The sequence below is a fragment of the Aythya fuligula genome, chromosome 3 (genome assembly GCF_009819795.1).
Source record: "Aythya fuligula isolate bAytFul2 chromosome 3, bAytFul2.pri, whole genome shotgun sequence".
Classification (NCBI taxonomy): Eukaryota; Metazoa; Chordata; class Aves; order Anseriformes; family Anatidae; genus Aythya; species Aythya fuligula.
Window position 1 is genome coordinate 83,253,231 of NC_045561.1, and position 27,652 is coordinate 83,280,882.

The 27,652-nt window shown below is 38.0% G+C and overlaps 1 protein-coding gene across 4 annotated transcripts in view; it reads left to right on the forward strand.

Annotated features, from left to right (window-relative positions):
* The window catches only part of PDE7B (phosphodiesterase 7B), a 175,244-nt gene that overhangs the window by 130,031 nt on the left and 17,561 nt on the right, over positions 1–27,652 (forward strand). For all 4 annotated transcript variants that reach the window (XM_032184947.1, XM_032184948.1, XM_032184946.1 and 1 more), the window contains 5 exons: positions 8,594–8,677; positions 22,215–22,366; positions 23,639–23,702; positions 25,374–25,469; positions 27,132–27,232. In XM_032184947.1, coding sequence (XP_032040838.1) covers positions 8,594–8,677; positions 22,215–22,366; positions 23,639–23,702; positions 25,374–25,469; positions 27,132–27,232 — 497 coding nt within the window. The remainder of the gene's footprint in view (positions 1–8,593; positions 8,678–22,214; positions 22,367–23,638; positions 23,703–25,373; positions 25,470–27,131; positions 27,233–27,652) is intronic.

The following is a 27,652-nucleotide window of genomic DNA, read 5'->3' on the forward strand; positions in this document are numbered from 1 at the left end:
AAAAAGAAACTATTTTTCCACTGTAAAACCTGCATTGGCAGATTCAGGGAGTCACTTTGTGTTCTTACAGTGGAATCATTATAAGCATTGATAATGCTCAAATCAGAAATCCTTATAGTAGAGAGAGAGAGCCGCCATATGCAAAGGGGTTTCTGAAAGAGCAGCCATCTCTAGAACATTAATTCTGGTAAGGAAATGATTTATAGTTTGAATGGCTTAGGGTCTGGGTGTAACTGTGAGTGAAGAAAACTCTTATCTTTGGGGCACTGGCAGTACAAGTATTTTGGCCTAATGCACTTCACCTATAGATCAGAACTCTAGACCTGTTTTTAGCATTGGTCTTAGACAAAACACAAATTCCTTGTGATTTTTATTTTACACAGAATCACAGTCATTATATTAAACTACTTAACCTATTTTGGCAAATTCGCGCATATAGTATTGGAAGTGTACAAGTCTTAGAAGTTTGTTATTAAATGCATGTTTATTTTAGTAGTTCAGAGTCTGGCAGAAGACTACAAGAAGTACAATTTAAACAATTAATGATGTGTTTATGCTATATTTTATTTGGGAGAGAGATAAAAGTAACATGACAGTAAGATATTATCTTCAAAGTTGCCATGGCAATGCAGCCTACCTGTTGCTAAGATCATGCTGTAGCTGATGTTATTACCTTTATTACAGCTCTTAACATTTCAGAACATACCCTTTAGTTTTTAAGGCATTATTTGAGATTTAACATAATGTGTGAGAAAACCAGTATGTCTTGCCACTTCCCAGAAGGGCTCTCGTGCAGCAGTAATGGTAGCGATAGGAATACCTGAGTCTGCTTACATAGCTTCCATCCTGCAGCACAGAGTAATTTGCAAGCTATCTAACAGTGTAGAAAGACAAGAATTATCTAGATAGTTCAGTGCCCTAGCTATATTAATATCATCTTTCTCTGGAAAGTCAGTAATCAATGTCTGGAGACAGAAGACACTAACGGGATAATAATAATGAAATATAAAAACCTCAAAATACAGACAGATGGTTCTTAGCACTAGAGCTAGAAATGATAACATTCAGATTATGAAAAGGAGCCTGTCCACAGCAAGTCTGGTTTCCTGATCCAGCAGAGTGCTCTGGGACCTCTTTTACTACTCTGAGTGCTAATGCTATTCTGGACCACAGCAGCAGTGAGACTCTCAAGATGCCATCAGTGAAAGGCTGCTGCTTGTGAGTGCTATAAGCTTCAGGCAAGAATGGGAATTATAAATGGATCACTCAAAAAAGCAGAATCACATCTCCTCCTAGCTTCTTGTTCTCACAGGCTTTCATTTTCAGCTTTCAGTAGTGCGTTCAGCCCTCTACATAGCAAATGCTAGATGTTTACGATATAGGAGAAGCAAAGTGTTTACCATGGTTGTCTGTGCCGTCTCCTTCAGGAACAGAGGTGGAGATAGATGATTTCTGCCTTTTGCATTTATAACACGATAATTACACAAGTCTCTGGGCTTTCTGTCTTTTTTTTTTCCTTTTTTTTTTTTTTTTCCTTTTTTTTTTTTTCTCAGGACCTGCCTCATGCTTTTAGTTCTGTAACTTTGTTCTTTGCTGCCAGGTACCAGAGTCTGTCTGTCTTTTCTTTTGTATACAAAAGCCATTGGCTGAATTTTACAAAATTCCTGCTGGCAAACTCCAATGTCTCAATTTTTCATTTCTCCAAACTAAAAAGTTTGCTTGTGAATAAGCAGTCTGTGATTTACCCATGTTCTTATGCTCCCTTTCTGTCTTTGTATTCTGTGGTTCAGCACTTCATGTAAACTCTATATGTGGGGCTAGAAAATACTGAACGTTAAGTATCACACTGTAGTATCAAGGACCTAGTTATTTCAGTAGTCCAATTACTGTTGCTTAACAAGTGCTATTTTTCTTTAACTGAGCTGTGGGATTATAGGGCACAGATGAGATTACACTGTATTTACTTGAGGGTGTGCCTTCACACATTGGTGGGAACTGAAGGTGTGTGTATCTATTGCATTTATTACAAAATAAGTCTTAGCAGCCACAGGGCTAATCATAGTTCAAAGCCTTCTCACAGATAGGAGGCTTGGTGTGGCTTCAGCTGCCTGAACACGATCTTCATAGACAAAGTCTTGGATTCTTCCCTCATCGTGCTGCGCTTATAGCTGTGGCACCAAATTTAGGAGCAGAGGTGTCCTAGACTCAATCTGCAGTAAAAATCAAAAACATGCGGCTTTAAAGGCAATCAGTCTCTTAAGCATTAGTCACTGGGCGGAGGCACCTATTCCTCTTCACTGACTTACACCTAAGGTTACATGAAATACATCTGACCTTAAGGCAATAATTCATAGTGCATTATCAAGCTCATAAAAATTGTAAGCATTTCCAATGCAACATAACAATTTGGAAATATGACATTTTGAAAAGTTACCTTCTTTAGAACATGTAGGATTATCTGTTGTAATCGTCTCTCACTATTATTTCAGTCGTATGTAGCTACTTATTTCTGCAAGCTCTGGGTTTGCTCAAGCAAGAACCAACAGGTATGGGAAGAGGACAGTATGGGTGCTGCTCAAGTATCTGAGTTTCTGATGACTGCTGTTACCTGGCTCTCTACGGCAGCTTCTTCATCCCCTTGGATGTCAGTTCAAAGGCTGCATGCTGTAATAATTTTGCCTCAAGATATTTCAGTTCAAAATCTTTTCTCCTGAGTTACTGATACAGTTTAAGGAAGGATTTCAAAGGTGTCTGTGAAATACTTTAGTTACATTTACTCTAGATGTCCATTTGCCAGACTGGACGAGCTGTTAAAGGCATGCCTGTGGACCTGAGTGTCTTCCTCTGGCTATATATATAGGCAGTGCATCAGTGTGTAAGTGATCTCACCAGGACACTTTTAGTACGGAGGAGGGTTCTACAAGCAGATTTCTGTTCCAGCATGTGTCCAGACTGGCAGAAACAGCTCTGATAGCATTAAGAAAATAAGATACAGCAGGTGTACAGATTCTGGTCAGTAAAGGAGGGCAGAAGTTACAGCTACCTGGTACAGTCAGGCAGTGCAAGTTGTTCATGCTTGACATAAGAGCCACAATTTACTTCAAACAGAGTTTTGTAAGAAAACAGAGGATGAGTAAAATGTTTCATTTGCAACTGTTGCTGGTCTGGAGATGGAGTTTTGAAAAGCTGAAACTCAAGTAACTGACAGGTTAAAAATAATAATAATAGTAGCCCAAAATATTTGTTATCTAACTGACTTTTTCCTTGAAATTGAAATCTCCACAGAGAATGCCTGTTTTCACAGATCTCAAGTTTAAGTTTCTCCTTTGTAAAAGGAAACAGGCAAAACTTTTCAAACTTTAATTGAAGCTTCAAGAAAGCTGCAGTACTAGTACAAGTATTAGTCTAATCATTTATTTACTTATCAGCCTCTGAAGCTTGTGTGTTCACAAGGTAGACCACTGCGAGGGGAATTAAGTGATTTTCTGTGTCAGGTTCTACTCCACCATTTTATCCCCTTTTGGTAAAAAGGGACTAACAACAGTTGTCTTCCTTTGTAAAACCTTCTGAAACAAAGCTGCAGAATGCATTGAGTGAGTACACTACTTGAGAACTAATTAGGACGGTAACCAGAAATGGCAGAGCCATGCATCATATGGTTCAGAAAACTTCATGGTTGGGAACATTCAGGTGTTAAAACTTTGGTACATACAAGTGGAGTGAGGTGGCTTCCCCAGTTTCTCCCACTGGAAAGGAGAGTCGTCCTGACTCCTAAAGGTCTAATGTCAGTCATTGTATCTGCTCAGAGTAAAAGTTCTTGTTCACTTTCAATCTTATGCACATGAGGAAATCAGCAAAAAGTACTTTCTGCAGACAGGAATTTACAATTATAATCCTTACAACACTAGGAGAACCAAAGGAAAATAATCCAAACAAGTAAAAGTACAAATCACCATAAACAAGCAATAAACATCTTCAAATTAAAAATAATTCAGTAATTCTGCTACTTGTTCTTAATCTAACTTTTATTTGCAACTTGCCAACTTTTTACGCAGCAACACTTTCCTCTTTTAGAAAAGTTTCCACCCAAACCAGAATGATGTTTAAAACATTACCAGCTCATCTTCCTCCATCTGAGAAATCCCAAACCTTTTCATAACTGAAACAGTGAAGGAGCCAGGGACTCTGTGGAGTCCACTAGAGGCCTTATTACTGCCCCTCTGTTTTCCACGGAGAGCGCTCAGCAACTGCAGGATGTGTCCTAAAACAGTCATCTTAAGAAATATTTGGATGAAAATTGTAGAAAAGTCTGACTAGAATAAATACTTGTAACCTCCTGTGAATTTTCTGTGGTATTCTGACTTACCACATGGAGCTGTATACTAAAAAAAATCAATAATTAGATGGCTCGTCCCTACTTCTGCTGCTGCATGAAGCTGCTTAGTTGTTTTGTCCCAGCTTCAGCCCTGTTTTCTCTCTTAATTTGTTGTGCTTGCTCAGTGAAATTGAATCCCACGTCATTTCAGGCAAGCCTTGGAGAAGTTGTTTTCCTCGGTGCAGATGGCTCTTTTCTCCAGATGTACGAGGCGGCTCAGAGCTGCCTCCTTCTTCTCTTAACCCTTTTGCCCGTCTTGAAGCCACACTGCCCTGTTGGTGCCGTAGCCCTGTGGCTCTTGCCCCTTATCTGATTTTCCCGTGACTGCAGGCTGCCATGCGTGTCAGTCACATGCCATCAGTTACCTAATGTGCCACACAGGCTCCTGTTACCTAACACAGCTTTCTTCGTTTTGTTTGCTTTGTTTTCTTATCTGTTTGTTTTAACGAGGACAAAGTAAAACCGAAGTGTGCCGCAGCCACTGGGAGATGTCTCCGCTGGAAGCTCTCGTGGTGGCTTGGCTGCACAGCTCTTTGTGTTTGTGACTGTAAATGTTCCAGCCACACAACTCCAGCCCAGAGGAGCCAGAGAGGATCTGTACCCTTGCCGTTTCCCTTCACCCTGTTTGTTTCACTTGGGAACACAATGAGCTGTCAAAATTTCCTGCCTTGTTTCCACAGAATCCTTCCTTTTGCTCCAAAAAGGATTATTTATCTAAAGCTGCTAATTGTATAAATTGTCAGAACAATTGCTTAGCTTGATTTTAAGGTGGAGAGCAAAGACATGTAAAGGTCTGGTGACCTAATGAAAGTTCCCCTCAAAGGTCATCTGTCAAAGAGCAAAAGTCTGGTGTGTTGCCGCTAACGGCCCTTGCCTCTCAGAAATTAAAAACCATGTGGTGTGGTACACATCTGGTGCAATCCCTACTTTTAGTATCTCTGCTGAGTGTACTTATGTGTAATTAAAAGCAATAGAGAAGAATATAAAAGTTTTCCAAATCAGTGCGCCAAGACAAAATAGAGGAAGGCAGGTGTGGTTGATTTAGCCCACCACCACTTCCTAACTAATCTTTCTCTAATGATGTAGAAAGAGACTAGGTGGCACCTGGCGAGGTATTTTGAAATAACAGATTGATGAGGTAGAGCTACTTGATAACATCTTTGACTCATCAGAAACTTGCCTTTCCTGAGGGTAAAGTTAATGATCCTGGAATATCAGGGTTTTAGTGGCTTTGACTATGCCAGTGGGGATACAGATTTATTCTGCATATAGATTCCTGTAATGCTAGACACAACCCAGACTCCTATTGTCTAAAAAATGTAAAAGGACAAAAATAGTTGATAGGAAACATAAGTAATTTTCCATGACTTCAGGTACCTCAGGTTTGCTGGTTAAAACTCATTCCCATTTTCTTAGTTTGAAGAGCATGGGTCTGATAGCAAATTGATTGGTCATCATGCATAGCCCTTAACTATTTCAGGTCATCTTTCAAAAATTTTCATTAGTTCTCTCCTGCTTCTATGCTAAGATCATTAATAACATTTAAGACTGTTCCCAATATGAATCATTTAAAGACCATGTAATAATTGTTCACAAGCAGAAGTTTCCTTTCAGTTTTCCTTTCCTTTTCACCTTGTTATCTTCTTGCCTTTAGTCTTTTTCCAGCTTACACTTTTTGTACTTATCTCTTGCCTTCTCTCATGTGCTTGATGAAGTCCATATGGCTGAAATACACTATAGTGTTGTTGTTTTTCTCTCTTGCCTAACAGTTAGCTATTTTATTTGAGGTAATTCAATATCAGATTTTATCTTACATGGTCTACCTTTGGCAAGCCCACACTGTGTTTTCTTCTGCATTCCAATTGTCTCCCTACCTTTAACATTCTCCTCATCAAAATTTGGAATCATACTGTTAAGATGAGAGTTAGGCAGATTTCCCATACGTAACCATGTATGATTTTGTTATTCCCCAGTACTCACTCTCTTTCATGTCCAGAGAGAAAATCATCCTTTCTGGGTTTATGGTATTGTATGGTTGTTAGAGGTGTTTTTTTTTCATATTTTTGGAGTTGGACTTTCTCTTTTTTCTTTCAAAGTATTTGTTGATTTAGTCAGGAGTGACATGTTTATCAGGCTGTTAATGCAGGGGGTTATTTGCAGTTCCCTGTTAATTCATTGGTGCATACAGAAAAACAAAATCCTCAATCAAGGCATGCTCTGAATTTACACCCGTTCTTAATTTGCTGATGCTTGCATTAGTGACAGGCTCAAGCCTGTCTGATTTTTATTTTTTTTTTATTCGTATAATGTGCACCATATGCTTGCCGTTATTACTTTTTACCTGCATGAATCAGCCAATCTGATGGGTCTACCTGTGGTAGTGAGCAGTGCTTTTAGATAAGGGTGCTGGTTTGGGAGCTCTGATTCACAAGTGTTGATGGATCTCACTTCAGCATTTTATAAACCCCATTTGCCCCACCCTTCTGCCCTTTAAGACTCAGGAATAGGTTTATATGCCTTTGTTACCACAGTTGCAAGTGATTTGAAACTGCTGATGAAGGTAGATCCCTGCTGTTTTCATACCTTTGAACTGCAACAGCTGAAGAGCAGGCAGAGGTTTGCACCTCCTGACATCAGAAGGGATAAGTCGGGTCAACAGCAGCTTAGAGAGTTTGGGGCTGGTTCCTCAGCTAGCAAGGGAGCTGCAGGTTGGCAGGCGGCAGCTGGATGCAGGGAGCACGTGTTCTGTCTCTAGAAACAAAACAACAAAACAAAAATAAGGATCAGAGAAAATACATTCGTATTTTTAATCTAAAGTGACTGTGTTTGATGTATTCTTAATTTGAGTGCACACTCTTGTCTTTTGTACCTCTAAGGACCCCTAGAGGGCACAGAAGTTTTTCTCCACCTCAGATAGGCAACTTAATCATTCTGCTTGGCTTTCTTCCCTTATGCATAATTGTAAGCACATTTTAAGTGAGCATTAGATAGAAAAAATAACAGCATATAACTAGATCCTTCTTTCATGCTGGAAGATGTTTTCTTGTTTTTAAATATAAGCAGTAGAAGCTTGCAGTAGCAGCCAAATTCTTCAATAATTTTTGTTTATATTAGTCAGATACCGTATTTGTATCCCAAAGGAAGCTCAATTCAAAATAACTAATAATTCATAATTTTGTGAACTTCTGAGAGAGAGGCCTGCAGAGTGAGCTGTCTGGAAGTACCGTGGGTACATTTTCAACATGATGGTCTGTGCTCCTGTGGAGGAGCAATTGGTATTAAAAGAACTACAGTACTCTGATATAAATCCCTAAAATATACAAACTTAATCTTATTTAAGAATATTTAAGGTGTTGGTCTGATGAATTTTCACACAAAGAAATGGGGAAATTACTGTACAAGATATTTAAAGTTAGAGAAATGTAAAAGTGACATCTGCTTCTGCTACTTCCTATCTACTTCGAAAGAGATTTTTGTACTGCTTTTACATGCTGAGTAGTGTTTTGCTTTCTCAAATGATTTTTTTCATTTCATCAATGCTACATGGCAAGTCAGGTATTAATCAACATGAATTACACAAGGATATTAATTTGTATCATCGTATTGTCACTTCATAATGCTACATACTAAATTTGTAGAATAATGCTGGGAACATCAGGTTTTGGTTAAATAAGGCAGCTTCTGTGTATGAGGAGAAGGCAGATGATATTTTCCAGAATGCTCAAGGAGCAGAAAGTAAAACAAAAACAAACAAAATGGAGAAAAAAAAAAAAAAATCATACTTTGGGTCTATTTTTTTTCATTATCTAATGATTTTGAGACCAGTCCCACAGCTTTGGAGGTCTGCTGGCCCGTAAGTCTAGTCCAAGTTTTAACCTTTCATGTGTGATGCCATTACAGTGAACGTTCAACTGGTCTTTGGACAAGAATACTAGATATCTACTATACTCCTGAAATGCTGAGAGTGTTCTCAGTGCGCAAGAAGCTGTTCCATAGGAAGAACATGTTTTTTCTTGTGGCTTTTTCTGATAAGAGGATCAGCTGTACCGCTTTACTCAATTACCCAGGGATGTCATGGGAGATGATTTTTTTTGGTCCTTAGTTTTCCCACTGGAGGAGCATCACGTCATCATGTTGAACAGAAAATAGATCTAGCTCTAAACAGTGGAGGAAAGCAGCTGCCCCTTCTAACATCTCTGGGGATCTTGTGTTTTGCAGGAGATGCACGGGTGAGAGGTCAGACAGGGGTTCTCTCCGAGCGCCGCGGCTCCTACCCGTTCATAGACTTCCGTCTTCTTAACAGTAAGTGCAACCCTTCCTTTGCAACTGAATTTAAAAAACATCTGTATTTTTTTTTAAATCAGTATTGAAAGTACATGAATGGAAGTATCTCATTTCATACATATCTGTTGTTCAGCTGTCTTCATGCAGTCAGCATTAATAATTCTGTTATTTCCACGTAGTGTTTGACTGTGAAATGTTTTGATTACATGAACAGTGTCCATAACGCAGAGTATGTCAAGTGAATACCGTAGTGCCATGGAGTATGTTTGGGGGGGGTGGGGGCAGGGGGGTGTTTCAGAATTAAAAAGATAAATCCCTATGTCCTTTAGCCTCTTAGCCAACAGTTGGAACAGATTTATGCGAGTCTGTTATCCGGTCATATAGAATTGGCACAGAAGGGGAGCATGTGACAGTGCTGACCAGTGGTTTACAATAACATTAATTTTTCCAACAATTAGAACCCAATCCAAAGCCCCATGGAGTCTTCTCATTGACGTCAATAGATTTTGGGTCAGGCCAGCAGTGAACATCTGTTAAAAATAATCTTAACCTCATTTTGATTGAAGTTATTTTGCCACTGTTGTAAATAAAAGAGGGTAAATTTAAAAGGGGGAAAAAAAATCAGGATACAGTTTTTTGTTTTGGTTTGTTTTTTTTCACCTGATGAATTCTCTATAATGATGCAAGCCAAGTAGCCTGTGTGTAAATAAATAAAATAGAAAACAGAGAGCTCTTAGTCTTGGGCCTTACAGCATTGTCTGGATGCTGTACTAACTCCTGTGTTCAGACACAAGCAAATTGCAATGTGTCCCCATATACAGTACAGATCACTCCATTTAACCTCTGAAACAAAAGTTATTCACGGTCTTCATCAAAACAGACTGAAACTCCAACAGTTTGTTTAGTGATTACAGTTTTAATCTTCCAGTGATTATGTTTTTCATTAAAAAGCAATTATGAAAACAAAGTTTTAAATCTTCTTTCTGTAACTGCTTTCCAGAATAACTGGGAAGAGAAAGGAGGTAGGTGGCTGGAAAGGGGAAGAAGAAGACCAGCTGTGAAGGGAAAGGTCTGGCTGGAGATCAGGAGAAGGAGCAGCTGATAGGAAGGGGAGGACTTGGGCTCCGATCTGCTGCATTCGCACGAGCTGGCGAGAAAGTACTGCAGTTTGGCAAAGTGTTTGCTTTCAGCCTTGCTCATAAAAGGTGTTTTCTAGGTCATAAGTCCATCAGAGTGCTTGCTATGGCTGTGGTAGAAAGGCATAACGGATAACATGTGTCCAGAAAATTTCCCAGGACAAACAGGGAACAACACACTGGTTGAGCAGACCTCTGAGGATAATTTAGTCCTGGTTTGCCAATGAAAAATGGAAGAAAAAACTGTTTTAGGCTAGCTGGAAATATTGCTGATGCCCTTATAAAGACTAAGAGAAAACAAAAACAATTCTCATTCATGAAGTAGAAGTGAATTTATATTCACATTTCAGTGTGACTAAATGCATTCATTATTTCCTTTCTATTTTGAATACATGCACATTATTTAAAATTCTCATTATATGTTCTTTCCCTGGTTAAAGAAACCAAAGAAACTTTCAGCTTTCTTTTTTTCCTGGAAACAGGGCTTTTGCTTTTATCCCTTGTAGATGAGTCCTGCCATCCTCCATGTCCTGCCAGCTTGAGGGAAGTGCTCGTGCTGCTCAGGGGTAGTCTGGGGAGAGGCCCAGGAGGAGAGAGGACTGGTGAATTCTCTGCCTTTGATCATACAAGCAGCAGGGCACTCTGCTGAACTCTTCTGCTCTGGCTGCCGAGCTTAAAAAGAGATGCCTCTCTCCGCAGGCACCTCTGTTCCTACGTGGGCAGGGCAGCCAGGTTTTTTATGTAGCTTTGTTCTTTCTTCTTATTGCTTGTCCTTCACCTGAAAGAAGCCACTAAGTCTGATCAGGATCTCTGCAAGAAAAACTAGTGATCCTGATTTTGGATTTCTCATTTTGTTCAGATTTTTCTGTACTTACTGTTTTCTGCCTGGGGAGTGGTAGTAGCTTAATTTTTCACTCCAAAATGAAGTGGGATTTCTAGGCACAAGGCTACCATCTTTGTAGATGTTCACTGTGCCTGGCTCACTTGGTGGCCTACAGGTAAATGAAGATCCTCGCTGTCAGAGTGCACAGATGTGTTTTGCCAGGACGTAAACAGGCTTCTATATTATTTGTTCATATATATCCATCTATCAAATCAATTTCTTCTGTGCATATCCTACAAGCATCAAAAAACATGGTAATACACATCCTAATGAAATATGCATAAATGTCACTACTGCATTTTTTTAACAGTATCTAATACTTACAGTGAATTTTTGGCACAATGTTATATTTGTTTGGGGGCAATAACTGATAGGCAGCAACTAACTGTATATTGAAAGCTGCTACAGTAAGGGAGGGATGAGGCAGAGAAAATTTTATGGTAGATATCCTCAGAAGTTATAAAGAAGTGGATCATAAATATTATTCCAGCTTCTCACCAACTCAGACAAATGGAGTTTAAATAGTTCCCTATACCATGTGAAATATTATTCCAAGTAACAGTACTGCCCTTGTTTTAAAGTACAAGAAAACACTGAAGCTCACTCTTAAATGAAGACTTAAAGTTTTCTTAAAAGATTTCAGGACATTGCAGTCGGGTCTTGCACAGTATTACTTAGATGTAACCTTTTGAACATGCTTACAGATTCAAACTAGTGGATTTTTCCCTACTTTGGCTAGCAAGGGTTAACACCAAATAGACCATATCTGTTGTTTTTTCTGGATTCCTGTAGTAAAGTCGCTGTGTAATTTAAGACACTGTTAAGTCTTTTTGGATAGGAAAACTTCCTGTGTTCTCAAAATGTGATCTTCTATAGCCATAATCAAAGCCAACTGGATTAATGCTAGCTTCTTGCTGTTTGAGCTAACGTCTGTGATGCCATCTAAATGTTCCTCCAGTGCCTCCCTGTAATATATAGAAACTTGGTGGGCATTATTTCACTTTGTCAGTGCCACACTGTGAGGACCATGAGTATTTTACAGCATCCTATCTGGAGGAGATGCAAGGCTTTAGCATTCTCTCTTTACTGGACCTAGTTGCGAGCTTTCCTTGAGATGTAGTTGCACCCATGGCTCTTGGGGACTGTAACATAATTCTGGAATTCAAAACTGCATGTGAAATATCTCCTCGCCACAAGATCATCTGCTGTGTTCTGTGTTGGGGGGAACCACAGCCACCTGAGTAAGTGCCTGTGATGTGTGGAGACCTGCATGGCCAACCAGATACATGTATGCACTGACAGTGTTGAGACAGAAGCTTTGGGGGAAGCTATGTAGCAGCTCCACTCTCCAGTAAAGCTGCAGCAGATGGTGCTCATTAGCTAGCACCACATGAAGAGGAGGCTTTCCATTTTCCCATCCTGCCACAGTAAGGCAAGGGGACGACCTGATGGCCACGGCTATGCCCCAGGAAAAAATAAATAAATAAATAAATAAATAAAGCTGAATGTGGCAGACCTGAGGTTCGTTGCTCACAAGAGAGCTTATGAAATATTCAGACTTCACAAACTTCTCCTAAATGGAAAGATACAAGCTTTGCACAGCCTTGTAGGCTTATAGGAAAATGGAGAAAGAGCTTTCTTTTCATGCAAGTAAGACATGTCTTAAAATAGATGCAGTGGAGAAAGAAAAGACAAACTCTTATTTTCTGAAGGAGAAATAGGTTGGAATAAGCAAGTATTAAGTGCCATATAACAGGTAAATATAATGTATAAATTGTGTAATACTGACTTCAAACCAAAACTTCAAAAATTTGAAGAGAATTTAACTCTGAATTTGGTAGAATTCAGAATTTTTCTAGCTTGTAACTGAAACTAATGCAGTTGAAATTAATGATGGCCATTTATTGGCATTTTTTCCATTTCTGTAAATTAAATGAACTTTTGTGCATTCACTTGACAAAAGAGTGGTTAATCTGAATATGCGCAACATAATTTAGAATTTGAACTACCTCTGCAGTGAAAACTTAACTTGGTCCAATTTTCCTTTTAGCAAAGCATGGTTTGGATTTCAGAAGTAAAGGGTCATAGTAGTAAGGCAGCTGTAATTCAGTTCTCTGACTGAGAAAGTTGCTCAGTGAGTCATTGAACCAGATCCCTCCAGTGACTAATGTACATTGATTAAGAGAGATTTCATTATCCCATGATGAGTTGTGCTGGTAACTGCAATGGTACATTTCTTCATTGCATTAATTAAAAGTTTGAGGGAATTCCCTGTGATAAGCCTAGAGCTGTAGGTGAGCATGCAGAAATAACCAAGCAGACCTTGCCATGTTCTAGTTAGATTAGATGCTTTGTTTTATTGCCAAATTAAATTAAACAGAGTAACAAAATAGCAAATTACATCGCAGATGAATAACTTTTCATTTATTAATTTGCTTGTCATTCTTTATCAAAAGACAAGGAAATTCTTAAGACTTGCACAGTGATTCTCCAGTTTCTATCTTCTTACTAAGTTTTAATCTGTATCAAATTGAGAAATATTAAAACTGTTTCTGCTCACATTTTTAACTTTTCCTGAAAAATTCTGCATTAGGGACACTTTGGTTTTGTCCCAGTGTCAGTTCTCTCTTTCATTACCCACAGTGTATCTCCACAGTATATAAGCGCTGTCAGACACTTTGATCTGTGTATTGATATAGGAGGGATTACAGGGAAAGGATGTAGTATGTGACTTATGACCTCCAAAGAAAACCCTGCACATTTTAAGCTTTGCTTAAAGTTAGTATAGATTGTATGTTTGTAGTAACAGATCATGATTAGTAGTGGTGATGATTACTATTAAGTCTCTGTCTACTATTAAGTCTGTCCTTGATTTGCAGTCTGATTTAAGTCAAGCCCAATCCTCTGTTTTTCAGTTCGTTTGTACATAAGGTGATGCCAGCATGTGATGAACTAGGTATTACAGAAATGAAAAGTGTTGTCAAGGTTAGTAAGGAAAGATATGAACTCATGAAAAAGTCTCCATCTCAAAGAACCAACGTCTGTGGACGTTTGAATCTGTGGTTTCTGCTTGTCTACTGAAAGATCCATTTGCAAAATTTACATTCATTTTTGGTTTTGGATTTCGAACAACTCCAAGACTTTCAGGTAGGGCCCATCTCCAGGGAAAATAAAACTTAACCACAGCCACCAACCCAAAACTGAACCATCAAGTAACTTGAACCCAAATGAATGAGGTTAAAAAAAGTTTGGTTAACTGTCTTGTTTTGTTGCCTTTGGCTAGAAAAGGAAGTGGGAGTGAGAGATGCCTTTTTAGATATTTCTGACCCGGGTTAAATTAGGACACTAAAAGTCTTGTGAGGAAGTTTAAAGGACTGATTGGATTACTCGGATCCCAACCCAGCCTGTGGAGATGAGTCCAAAGTTCCAGATGGTTATTAAATTAGAAAGTGAGAGATCTCATGAGGCCTGCATCATTTCTACATAATACCTCCCTTAGTTCCTCGTGGATAAGCACATCCAAAAGATACTCGTCAACATCCTGAAGGCACACAGGCCTCTTAATCTGGTTAGCTTGCGTCTGGTTTGAATGACAAGAATATTTCCAGAACTGAAGTCAGCCTATGGCCTTGCTTTCAGTTTCCTATTCAAGAAAGAGGAATTGAGTTTCTGTTAATACTGTGGCAGCATGGAGATTGTTTACTCTTTTCTAGTAATACTTCACACTCAAAATTTCTTCATGTCTCTAGAAATCATCCCAGTCTTTCCTTGCCTTTCCCCCATCCTCCTTCAATCAAATAACAACGTTTTTTTTTTTTGATTTGGGGTGGATTTTTTGATCTTTGTTGTTGGTTTTGTTTTTTTTGTTTTTCAGAGTTCTTATTGGCAAAACTTAATAAAAAGGTAGTCTGAAAAGTATATTCTGCTTCCTGCCATTCATGTTCCTTGTTTAGCTTTTGCTTTTCATTTATAGAATATGAAAGCCAGAATGTAAAACTGATTGACGTATGTGTTTTCATGTGCTAACAAAATGCCGTAGTTGGGGTTATGAATGCTTCAGAAGAACTCATGAGAGCAAGCAGAACAACTGCAACAAAAAAGCAGCACAGCAAACACAAAGCCTTAGTGAACACTGGCATGATTATGCAGGTTTGTAACATTTTTAATACAGATTTAGGATTCAATTCAACCAAGAATGTCCCTTTAAAATTTTCCAAATGATGCGTGACCCATTCTACCACCCCACCTTCTTTTCCCTGATTAGCAAAGGGAAAGGGTGTACTGAAGATAACACTGAGGATACTTTCCAAATGACCAGAGGAAAAGAAAGAACAAGGAGAAGGGATCATTAAGATGATAAATGAAAGTTAGGTTTGCTGTTATTACAGGTTATGTTGCTTTTTCTCAAGGGGAGGGAAAGGAGAGGGGATGTACCATTTCCTGCTAGAGAAACTATAATCAGCTATAGAACATTTTCAGTTTTAGGAAAATAAAAAAAAAAAAAAAAGTTTAAAAAAAAAAAAGGTTCCGACTGTACTCCTGTACTAAGATTGAAGTGACAAAGTGGAGGTTCATATTGAATTGATAAAGACTTTGTGGTGAAACAGAACACAACATACCATTTCCTAAGTGCTTGTAGGAGGCTTAGTAAGAGATGCCAAAATGTTTGTTTGCATAAAGATGATTGATGACCCCCAATAAAGGCTGTAAAATGTGAGGAGAAACATTCATCTTAAATTTGGATATAATCTATTCCTCTTCCTGTTATTAAGACTAATATTCTGTTACTTAATTGGCCTCTGAAAGCCTGGCTTCTCCAGGAGTTGGTGTAGTAGGATAATTTTTATAATAGTTCTTAAGTTCTGTAGTCTCTTGCAAACACTCTCAAAAGTTTTGGGGCAGAGGGAAGCTATATGACTAGTGTTTTTCAAGATGCCAGCAATTGTGCAGGAACTTTGATTTGGAAACTGACAAGTTACAAGCCACCATTACCTGAGGCACAATGTTTGAAGAGGAGGAAACCCCATAGCGAGGTGACCTAGAAAATTGGTGTCCCGGAACCTCTCACATTTCATTAACCATGTTTTCCAAAGAAGCATACAAGCACCTCTTCTGTAAACGGGGCACTTCACTGATTTTGTGCAATCGTGCAGGTAGTTGAAGAATGGAATCTTGACTCAGCTTGGATTTTTTTTTTCTGCTGATTTTTTTGTTTTTCTCTGCATTCAGAATCCCACTCTTTCTCACAGCCTCTTCCTAGTTGAAAGACTGTTTACCCATTCAAAGAGAATTAATACAATTGTAACCCATACAAACAATGGCAGCTAACAGAAAGCACTTGACCTCTAAAATTGAATTTTATCAAAAGTCAAGGAGCAGAGAACACAATTTGCTCATACTTCCTTATAAAAGTTTTGATACATTCTGTTTTGTTTATTTACTACAAGGATAAAGAAGACAGTGAATGAAATAATTTATTTTACTTGGTCATTACTCACCTACATTTACATATTTTGAATATTAGTATAATTAACAATTATACTACAGTAGCAAAAAAAGGCTTGGGCAGGATACTTTAAAAAAAAAATAAAAAAGGACAAATAAGTCCTGCCCCTAAAATCTAATTGTTACTTAGACTCAATGTCTTTGAAAATCTTTGCAATACTATGTGCATTGTTAGCTTCTAAGACATTTCACAGAGGATTTGGTACATCCTCCACTCTAGCTTTTTTCATTTTTTAAGTGTGTTTGAGGAACAGGTGAAAACACAATGTTTATAAAAACTTTTTGTATGCCTCTCTAGTTTGAGGAAGTCTCTTTAGGATTTCTAAATAGCTTTCAGTACAACACTTTATCCGTAGACACTACATGTACATAGTAAGGTGTTTATATACTTTTTATATATATATATAGTATAGATATATATACATACATATATATACTACATAGCACGGTGTTCATCTCTGCTGTCTTAGTTGTGGTGACCAACGTAAGTTCAGATGATCAGTTTGGTACTGGTATAATCTTACCATTTTTAAATCAAATCTGTTTACCAGTTTCTCACACAAGCCTTTTCTCTATCTTCAGTGCTACACACTCATCTTTATAAGAAAAGATTAGTAACCAAATCATGCATTGGGTATGCCAAACAAGACTTCAGTAAAGGTGATCTAAATGCCTGGCATGATTAGTCCAGAAAAACAACCACAAAAATAAGGGACAAATACCAACTATTCCTCAAAAGTCAATTAAATGTATCTTGAGTTCTAAATGCATGGATTACTAGTCAGCTGTCAGACGAGGAACCAGTGCAGGAAATTGCCTCCCCAGTGCATAGGACCAGAGACAAATCCCTTTGCAGGGCCCTCTCTATTTGCAAACGTTCTGGGCAGTAAATTGCTGGCCTGATCCTCCAGCTTTCTTCCAGATATTTCAGCACTTTTGCTGGCAATCCTACCTGTTTCTTCAGGCATATATATATATACACACACATATGTGAAGAGCAGTGGATGAGTACTGTATGTCTTTACATCCTCAGAAGAGGGGACAGGGTATTGTAAATAATATGAGTCAAAAGCAGATGTTTGAGGACCTGATTTGTATATACTGGTTTTATTTTGCATCCTTTTAGAAAGAAGAGAAAAAACATTTTCTGTTTCTGAATCAGTTGGCTTTTGAAAATTAATAAGCCTGTTGTTATCCACTCATACTGCTGAGTGACCTGCTTTTATTGTGCACTGAGGTGCAATAAAATAAAAAAGGAGATGCTGTGAAAGAGAACTTAGAGGCATTATTTGAATGCGTAACCAAGTTTGTTTACTTGAAAAGAACAATAACACTGTAATGAATGTCTGGTGTAGAGTTAAGTACATCCTTGTCCAAATTTGATTTATGTGATCGTTTCTGGATGTTAACTCAACCATTGTTAACATAACCTCTGTAATTTTTATGTTCATTCTGCCTGCGGGCACATGCAGCACAGCAATATGAAAGAAATCTGAAAGAAAACGCGTAGCAGTTCCTACTGCAGGAAACCTCTTTCCCTGAAATAACAGAGTTTGGGGTGTAGTGAGCTGTAGATTGTGGTAGAGCAAGCAGATCTATGTAACTGGAGGAGCTGTGTTAGAAAGTAGAATGGAAACATTGATTCCTAGAGCTTATTAACCTCTTGAAGTCTATATGCAGTATCCAGAAATTGTCCATGATCCGGTAGCAAGTACACATGATATGGATGTCAAATGACCTAACGAAGAGTGCAGCTACTCTTGCTGCCTGCTAAAACACATCAGGAGATGCACTGTGAGCACAGGCAAGCTGTGTTTTTGAAAGTAGATGTTAAGTTTTGTGACAAAAGCTTATATGGACGCTTCTGTAGATGTATAGGTGCATGTAGGTACAATCCCTACAATGACTTTGTTCAGTATACAAAGATGAGATTCTCCAACCACCATGCTAGGCAGTAACTCAACAGGATACGAGGATGTGCATCTTTGAGAGAGACATGTGATGCTTTTTTGGGTAAACAAAACATTCAGAAGTTGCAACAATGATTAAAGATAAACACAGTTCTCAAGAGAAGTTTTATGGGTATAAACAAAAGATGCTCTTGCTTGTCTTTCATGTTCATTTCAAAATTGCACATAATTACTACATCCTTCCCATGTGAGCCTTGCAGCTTGTTTTCCTGAGCCAGACAACATAGCATATGTTTGAGTACCCCTAGTTCCACAGCTGAAGTTGAATGCTATCTGTGAAGACATTTTTGATTCACTTACTTGTAATTCATTTTAATCTAATTAGAAATAGCTTTTAATAAACCCGTAAGTTTCAAAGTCATTGCATGACTTAAATCAGGTGTAATCATCAAAATTTTATATTTACAATTTAAATTGAAATTTAGAATTGTCAATTAGGATGTGGTATGTTCAGAGTGTAACTGTTATTCACATAAACCTTTAACTTAATCTTAAGACTGCATCTCAATTTTTCTGTCAGCTGCTGGATCCCGTACATTAGGAATGGCTCTTCACTACTGGGAGATTCTGTCCCAGTTGTTGAGCTGAAAGACAGAATTTCAGCATTCGCTCTGAACTGCTTCACTGTTTGCTCTTGTGTTTTAAGCATCCTTTTTGTCTCTGTTTCATATGGTTGTATTTTTTGTTTGTTTAATATTGATTCAGAGAGGGCTGATGAGATGGTAATGATTGGGTGTTGTGCTTGGAGAGGGGCAGAGTGTTAGACCAATGTTATGTAAGGCCCCATCATAATGAGATATGTTACTGAGGCTGGTGTAGTAACCCGACAAAGGTCACAGCAATAATTTGACAAGTCCTATGACTCATAGACAAATCAATTATTGCTGGAATGACCATGGGCATGGTTTTAGCACGATAGCCCTTAAGCATGTGGATAGAATGCAGTGCAGGATTTGGACTGTTCTGTCAAGAGCCCAGTTTGAAAATACACTTCCTATAATTCTCAATCAATAACATGAGTTCCTTCTCATAAGAATGGAAATACAGGACAACAGATTATTGTGGGTAACCTTTTTTGCATAACATATTGTAATATAGTGCTCATCTGAAGCAGCAGGTCCTGTTTCAGAGGTGCTGTCTGCTGGTGGTCCACAGATTACATTTCATTTGAGATCTGTGACAAACTTATGGAACAATATAACAAAGCAGCAGCAACAAATTTAACGGTTCAATTCAGAAAGTGTGTTCACAATAAGAAATTATTTATTTCAACCTGAGGTGTTAGTGTTTTGGTAAGTATTATCTGCTCTACTGAAATAGCCTGGCAATACACAGAATAAAATATGCACTTCTTCAAGTGTACAGCTGCTTGTTGGGACTCTGCCCAAACCTTCACCTCTAGATCATCCATAGGAACTCCACATCTGAGTTTTAAAGGAAGTGTAAAGGAAAATAGGTGGTAATTTCAGTCATCCGTGTTTAACTGAGAAAACAGATGTAAACTTAGATAAAAATTAGTTGGAGCAACTACCTGTTTTTAATGCACAAAATGGAAGTTTTCCATACATTAAAATACAAACTCATTACCTGGAAGCAGTGACTGGTTTTAGGCAAAGTTGAGAAGTCAAGAAACAGCTGACACAAGTTTTAAAAGGGAATTAATTTTAAGAGGGTTTTGGTATTTGGGAATTAAACTGAATGCCAGCAACTTCTTAGAAGTTCACTTCTAAGTGAAAGGAAATGCAAAAGAATAAATAAATAAATAAATAAAGTCTAACAGTTCTTCCACATGTCACTGTATAACTAGGCACCTATGTTAATCACCCTTTCAATAAGCCATAAAATTGTTCCAGTATTTAAAATGTGAGAGAGAGTTAAGGCAGGTACTGGCACAGGATAAGTGAAAATCTAACCTTCTGGCTATTACAGTAGTGACATTGTTACTGTCTGCATTCTTGGTTTTTCAAGTTGTAATAAAATTATTGTGTGCTTTTGTGTTACGAACACAATGGGGACCCACAAGAAGCCTGCAACAGGTCTAAGAAAATACTTTAGCTATTGTTACTCAGTTTTGTTAGTACACTTTTGGTGGTTGTTACTGACTTTCTGTCACTCAGTAGCGGTGATGTTTGATAGCAGTTGGATTACATACAGAAGACACTTGCTACAGAAACTGCTCACATCTGGTCTTGGAGAAATCAAGCACTGACCCATCTAAGGTTCAAACAAACTAATAACTTCTCTGAAAAAAAAAAAAAAAAAAAAAAATATCAGAATAGTAAAACTCATAACAGTAGCATACAAAGTCATATTTTAATTTCATAGCAGAAAAAAGGTTCAGCATTTATATATAAAATGAAATAGCAGAATAGAGATAGACATCTTCAGTTCATGGGCGTTTTTTCCGGAGCTCTTATTTAAACCTGAAATCCAGTGAATTACTGTGTGGCATCTTATCTTAAGCAATCATTACTGTTCTCTGAAAGGAGTGCTTAACCTTCGGTTTCTTACAATGTTCCTCTCATCAACAAAACTCTGTTGAATCTTAATAGCCTTTAACAAATGTCCAGTTTGTCCTCTCTTTTTCCAAAACTTATACCAGACTACAAAATGAAAACACTGCAACTGTATGTGAGGTTCTGTTAAAAGTTCAAGTGAAATAACCTAAACCACTATCAGCTTTAGGAAGCCTGCATATTGTTCTTACTAACAATAAAGTAATTTAATTACTCTAACTACAGATTTAATCACTGTGTAAAAACTACCTTGGTTTTTGTGGCACATTTAGCCAGATATGAAAATTTCCTAGTATTAGGAAATTTCAGCATTAGGGAATTAAAATTATCCTGATACTGAGTGAGAACAATGTATTCTTTTGTGTAACTAAAAAATGAAGGAATTGCCTTTATATGCTTCCTTTCCTAAGTGGAGGACTGAAATATATACTTTTTTTTAATTTATAATTTGCTTTACTATGTAAGAAGGATAATTATTAACCTATTATTGCTTCTTTTTCTCTTTTCTGTCTTCTTCCAAAACCGGTTCATGCATTTGTGATTTCAGACTGTATCTTGAGGTCTTTTTTGGTGTGGTTGGTTTTCTGGTGTTTGATTTTTTGTGAATTTAACATGAGAGTAGGAAACTACCCTGTGTAAGGAAGTGCTCTTAACGTCTTGCAAGCTCTGTCTGTAGAGAGAAGCCTCCTGCCTGCATGCCTGCAAAAAGGAGTATCATTTTATTACAGATCATAAAAAATTATTTCTATTTGTTCACCAGCAACCACTCATGGTGCTGTGTCAGTGGCATAGATGCCTGTCCTTTGTCTCATTTGCTCTCTGTAGCTTCATATTAATTCCCTCATCACATGCTGTAAGAGACCATTCAGAAGGGTAAGATGTTCAAACAGCCATATGGGTGTTTTCTACTTCGTCCCATTCACCTCCCTCTCACTGTACCTTGGTTTTAGCATACGTATTTTCCAGAAGATTTGAAACAAAAAGTACTTACTGTTTTCAGTCCTCCTGCTATGTACTCCATTAAGGTTTAAGTTGATCGTTCTGTATGCTAGTGCCCTGCAATGCTGATGTATTCTCACAACCCTTCTGTGAAGTAGCAAGGTAATGCTATTTTCAGTTTTTATAGATACAGAACAGAGGCACAGAAGAGTGAGAGCAGGTTTCCTCTGCCTTGTCACTTAGGCTTCCTCTGCACATCTACGGTTAGGTGATATATTACATAATAATGATATATTACACCCCTGGTGATTTAGCCTGGATCACATTAAAGGCTGTGGCAGGCAGTCTCTTGAGCTCAGACTTTCCAAGTCCTACATTAGTGCTCTGTCTACTGGGACGTATTTTCTTTCTGAACTAAACAAATATACTGTGCTGAAGTATAGGAATTTGAATACTGCCCCTTCATAAGGATTGGCAAGAAACATGAACTTGATGACTTCTGTTATCATTATCACAGCCTTTTTGCTATTTCTCTTTATTTAAATAATTGAGACTGTCATCCTTGATCTTGGGTTTCATGGTTTCTGTACTGATTCTTTTTCACAGATACAACACTCTCAGGGGAAATTGGCACCAAGAAAAAGGTGAAAAGACTGTTAAGTTTTCAGAGGTATTTCCATGCATCCCGGTTACTGCGTGGAATTGTACCGCAAGCCTCTCTGTACCTGCTGGATGAGGACTACCTTGGGCAAGCAAGGGTAAGAAAGGTCTCCAGACCTCCATGTCTTTTAATAATATTCCAGAGTGTCAGTTCTGTCTCAGTGTTTAGGTACGCAAGTGTATGGTTGATGTTTCTTAAATGACCCGTGTTACTTGCCTGTCTTACAGAAAATGTACTGTCCGTTCCTCTTTCATATTTAGAACTTGAAAGACTTAATCTCAAGGCAACAAGAAAATGTCTGAATTTGCTCCGCAATTTCAGGTTCTCTCAATTGAAATTATAATCTGGATTTATTAAATGAAGTATCCCTTACTGAGTAACTGATTTAAATACATACAACATCAATGCAAGATTTATTTTATCTGCTCAGAAAAGAAGAAAACAAGGAAAAAAGAAAAAAGAAAAAAAAAGCCCCTGTCTCACAGCTGGTCCAGAGCAACTGTTAGGCAACCTACAAGAAAACCCATAATGGCAAAGTTGGCAAAATGGCAAACAGGGAACAATCACTGCATAGAACTTCATGATGGTCATAATATTATAATTTTGCAGCTCTTATGCTTCCTGTTAAAGACATTGCTAACAAAACTGATGGCACTGAGATTACGTGCCTAGAAAATTTTTACTCTCTGCAGGAAAAGGTTACGTATGAGGTGTTAGGAAATAATTAAGAATCCAGAACTAGTTTGAATATAGACAAAGCAATTGGAGTGAACACCCATTTGCCATTAATATATGTATACGTCATACCGTTTGTTCAGTCTTGATCTCTTAGCTGAACTGATGCAGCTGTAAAAATGCTACATATGGTAGCAATAATGGATCCTTCTGCATGGCTGAGTGTGTTTCACAGAAACACTCTAAGTTCATAAAAATTGTACTTGGGTTACCTGTTTATCAAAATGTAATTCATATTCTCCATGAGATCTAAAGTTGTATTTTACTGTAATAAAATCCTAAGACAGTTTGTAATGAATTGATTTGGGGACATGAAAGAATGTTAAAAAAGTTGTGCAGTAAAAGTAATTGTTTTCATAATATTTTATGTTATTCCATGTTTTGCGCTCCATTTGAGGCCTTTTTAAGTGTCAAGTTTGAAACCTCATCAGTTAAAAGTGCAAGTGATACTTTTATGCAGTGTAACTAAATTTGGTTCCTGGCTTCTGATAACTTCAAATACATGTCTATACCTTTCCAGAACAAAGTTTTAAAGTTGTGGCAACCAATTCTGTGATTAATATGGAATAATAATTTAAATCTGCTTTACAGTTTGATATATCCATCATTTGCCTCTTTGAATTTGTTTTTCTAGCATATGCTATCCAAAGTGGGAATGTGGGATTTTGACATTTTCTTGTTTGACCGCTTGACAAATGGTAAGTAATTTCAAAAGAAATGTGTGTATATATTTAAGATCTTTTTATATACGACTATCCTAAAAATTCCTAAGTAATAATTTGCTAAACTTTTCAAGTTTAGATTATTGAAAAAAATTGATACAATTAACTCCTTTTAAAATCATACCTTTGAACATTTCAGGCTTTTCCCAGAATATTCAGAACTATAGGATAATGTTTATAAAGTGTATTTTTTGTATTAATGTAATCTCTTACATTTATTATGATCACCTTTTGCTTGTTTATTATGAATTGTTTGTTAGTTTCAAGGAAGTATTTCAGTTCCCTTTATGGGAAACTCCAAAGCTACTTTAAGATAGACCTATAAGATACATTGGTTGGTATGTTGATAATCAGGCAATTTCCATCAATATAAAGTACCTTTAACCAAACATATCCTTGCTTTGTGTTTATTCTGGATAGAAAAATAGTAAAAGTCAATGAAAAACTAAAACTTTGTGAAATTTTTTATCTAAATATATGCCTATAACAGCACATCCTCACTGATGTCTACGCAGTGCCTCTTAGGTAGCTGCTGAAGAGAACACAATCACACCATTGGCCTTTCTGAATTGCTTAAAGAAATTAGGTTCCCCAGTCCTCACCCCTCAATTCAGGTAGACTCAGCTGCAGCAGATGATGTAGGAGGAGTTGGTTTAGAGGTTAATTTAGCTGAATGACTGGCAGGGAAGAGTGGAAAGGATGGCAAATAGCAAGGGAGGTAAAAACATAATTCTTCTAAATTACCTTTCTACTTTCTATGCCCTTAGTCAGTAGCTAAGGCCAAGTAAGTTTCCATGTCTTCTTCATACATATGTTTGGTTTTTTTCCCAAGTTATATTAAATGAGAAAAGACTCCTTTCAGACATTGCTTAAACTTTGTATGGGTTGGTTGGGGTTTTTTCTGAACTTTTCTGGAAACATTGGTACTGAATTATACAGTGCAAACTGTTCTAAACATTGTGTGTATGTCTAGTATAGTATAGTTGATATATAATTGATATCTAGGCTCAATTTTGTCAATGTTGCCAGTATAGAATTCACAGTAAGACCAATATTACAGTGGGACTTGAGACTGTAAATGCAGTAACTAATTTTTTCCTGTTTGCATCATCATTATGAGATGCAGCTGGAGGTGAGAAAGGTATGTAGATTGTGTACATGTTTGTACAGCCATTTAAAAAAACAAAAAACAAAACAAAAAAAACTTTAATTACAAGCTGCAGAATTCTCATTAATTAATTACTTAGTACAATACGGCAAGCCAAAAAGGCAAAAGAGCCATTCACTCTTTCTTTCATTTCTGGAGGTAACCTGGATTATGAAGATGATGTGGTTCTCAAACAATCTTGTCAAAAGATTTCTAGTTGATGCTATGTTAATTGGTGTCCTGTGTCATGCTGAAATAGCAAGCACGACTTCATGGCAACTAGACACCAGAATGGCACTGACACAGCCATGCTGTCAAGTCTTGATTGTATAAGGGAGTAATTTAGATAAACTACTTTGTGAGTGTCATCTAATCAGATGTGAATAGAGCTAAGGTGATAGGAGCTGACTAATAGTTAGAAAACTACCAAAATTTTTAGTCTTGCGTGGTTGGTAACTCCATGTTAAAGGAATCTGAGAGTTGTTCCTCTCTGCTTTTAGGAAACAGTCTCGTAACACTGCTCTGTCACCTCTTCAACGTGCATGGACTTATTCACCATTTCCAGCTAGATATGGTTACGTTACATAGGTTTTTAGGTAAGTGGTCACCTCCAAATTGTTGTTAAATGCAGGTTACAGCTTAAGTAGGGCCACAAAAAAGGTCTTGTCTTGTTCTGCCTATCTATGTAAAATCACAGTGTTGTTACAATAACTTCAGTAAAATATTTCTGTGATATATATAAGTGTACAATTGACAGGTACCTGGTCTCTCAGTTCAGTACCTGTTAAGTCAGTGGAGAAACTTAAAAGACTTTGTATTGGACTTAAAAATCCCAGTACTACAGTTTCATTGATGATTTAAAAAAAAAATGTATGTCGTGCAGAGATGTGGCAGGCGGAGGAGGCCCACACAGGCAGACACACATTGCAGAATCTACCCGTGCACAATACAATTGTGGTACAGCAACATTATTTTAGTGACTAATAGACCACTGAGACCCAGGGCAGTTAAAAGCTTATGTGCAAAATTTAACAAATTATATCAAGCTGTCTACACTGAACAGTGTTGATGAAAGCCCCTGCTGCTGTTACTGCCAACAGAAATATTAGCCCCATGCTGTCAGCGAACCAAAAGAAGAAATTGGCCAAAATCAATTGCTTTCTGCATCATGTTTTGAATGCAGCTGAATGCCGTTTTGTTTGACTGTCAGACAACATTTCAAAGGCAGGATCTCTTCTTTACTAACACACAACTGGAAGCTTTCCTTCTAGAAGGCTTTCCTCCAGTGTGGAGAGAGATGACTTCTCCTTGCCTTTGCTAGCTCCTGACATGAGGTGGATGTTCAGATAATTAGAGCCAGAATTAGTTAGGGTTTAAAGAGTTACTGACTGTAACTTCAAATGAGCTGAAAACAAATTGAAGGCTAGGACTCCTCTGGAACGGCCCATGCTGGAGGTGAGCACTGTAGTAATTTTGCCCATTGCCTTTCTGTCTCATCAATTTGATGGTGTCAAGGACAGCATTTTGGGCAAGGCCGCATGCGGCTTCCACCATTCAAGTTGTGGTGCCCCAAGATCCCCTGACGGTGCGGGCACTGCTGCAAGGAGAAGATGAGCTTGAAGCACAAACCTCAGTGGTTTTCTGTACTAGTGCAAGATGAGAGTTGAGTGGCACTCAGTCCTCAGATGGTACACTTAAAGCTCCACAAACTGACAAAAAAGGACTGGTATTTTAAAATGGAAGCGTCGTGTGGTTGTCACAGAAGATTTTGATTCAAATAACCAAATGCGCTGTCTTTTGATTTTCAGTGGGAATGCCTTGAACTGTAGTCCTTGAACAGCAAATGGTGCCAGGATGTCAGGGCCTCTCCCCCTGCTGCTGTAAAATAGGCAGTACTGCTGTAATGACATATTACTCCCCTATGACAGCAGCCTAAATAATTACACTCCGTTGTGGATAAATTTGCCTTTCTTCCTTATTTATTTTACTCCTGAATGAGAGCCTTCACTAAGGCAAGAAAGAGTTGATTTATGAACTAGACCCAGTGTATCCCCATGGGCCTCACAAACCCTTTCATGCATTTTTGTTTTTCTGAAAGTATCCCAATAAGAGCACCAGTCTAAGTAAGCTACAGGTATTTGAAGAAACCTCATAGGTAGCTGACTGAAAAACCCCAAATTGTATTTTAAGTCCAGTTGCCAGTTGTGGGCATGGAATCCAGAGACAAAAGGGTCTTTGTTTTCTGTTTTGGTTCCCAGTTATGGTTCAAGAAGATTACCACAGCCAAAACCCATACCACAATGCTGTCCATGCTGCTGACGTCACACAAGCTATGCACTGCTATCTAAGGGAGCCCAAGGTAATGACAGCTTTTCATGCTGATGTTGCTTTCAGATAATTCTCAAATTGCTTTCTCAGGATTAAAAAACGAGCAAATGTCAACAACAACAATAAAAAACTATTTTTAGATAGCAGAAAATGACTGTGTACTTGAAGTCACCAACAAGTCAGTAGCAAAGTCAGCTACAGCTTCCAGACACTCCAAACAAGCTACTGAAATCACTTCCCATAGTGCAGATGATGTATCTGAGCTCTATTAAATGAGCTCTGGCAAGTTTTGCTGTGGCAGTGTGCACCAGCCCTCCACCTGGGGTAGCAGTGCTCCCAGCAAAGCCAGTAGAAGGCAATGTCTGCCCATGCGTCAGCCACTTCAGGGAATAAGCCCCTCACATCAATATTTCAGAGTACTGAATATGGCATTGGAACACCAAAAGTGGGC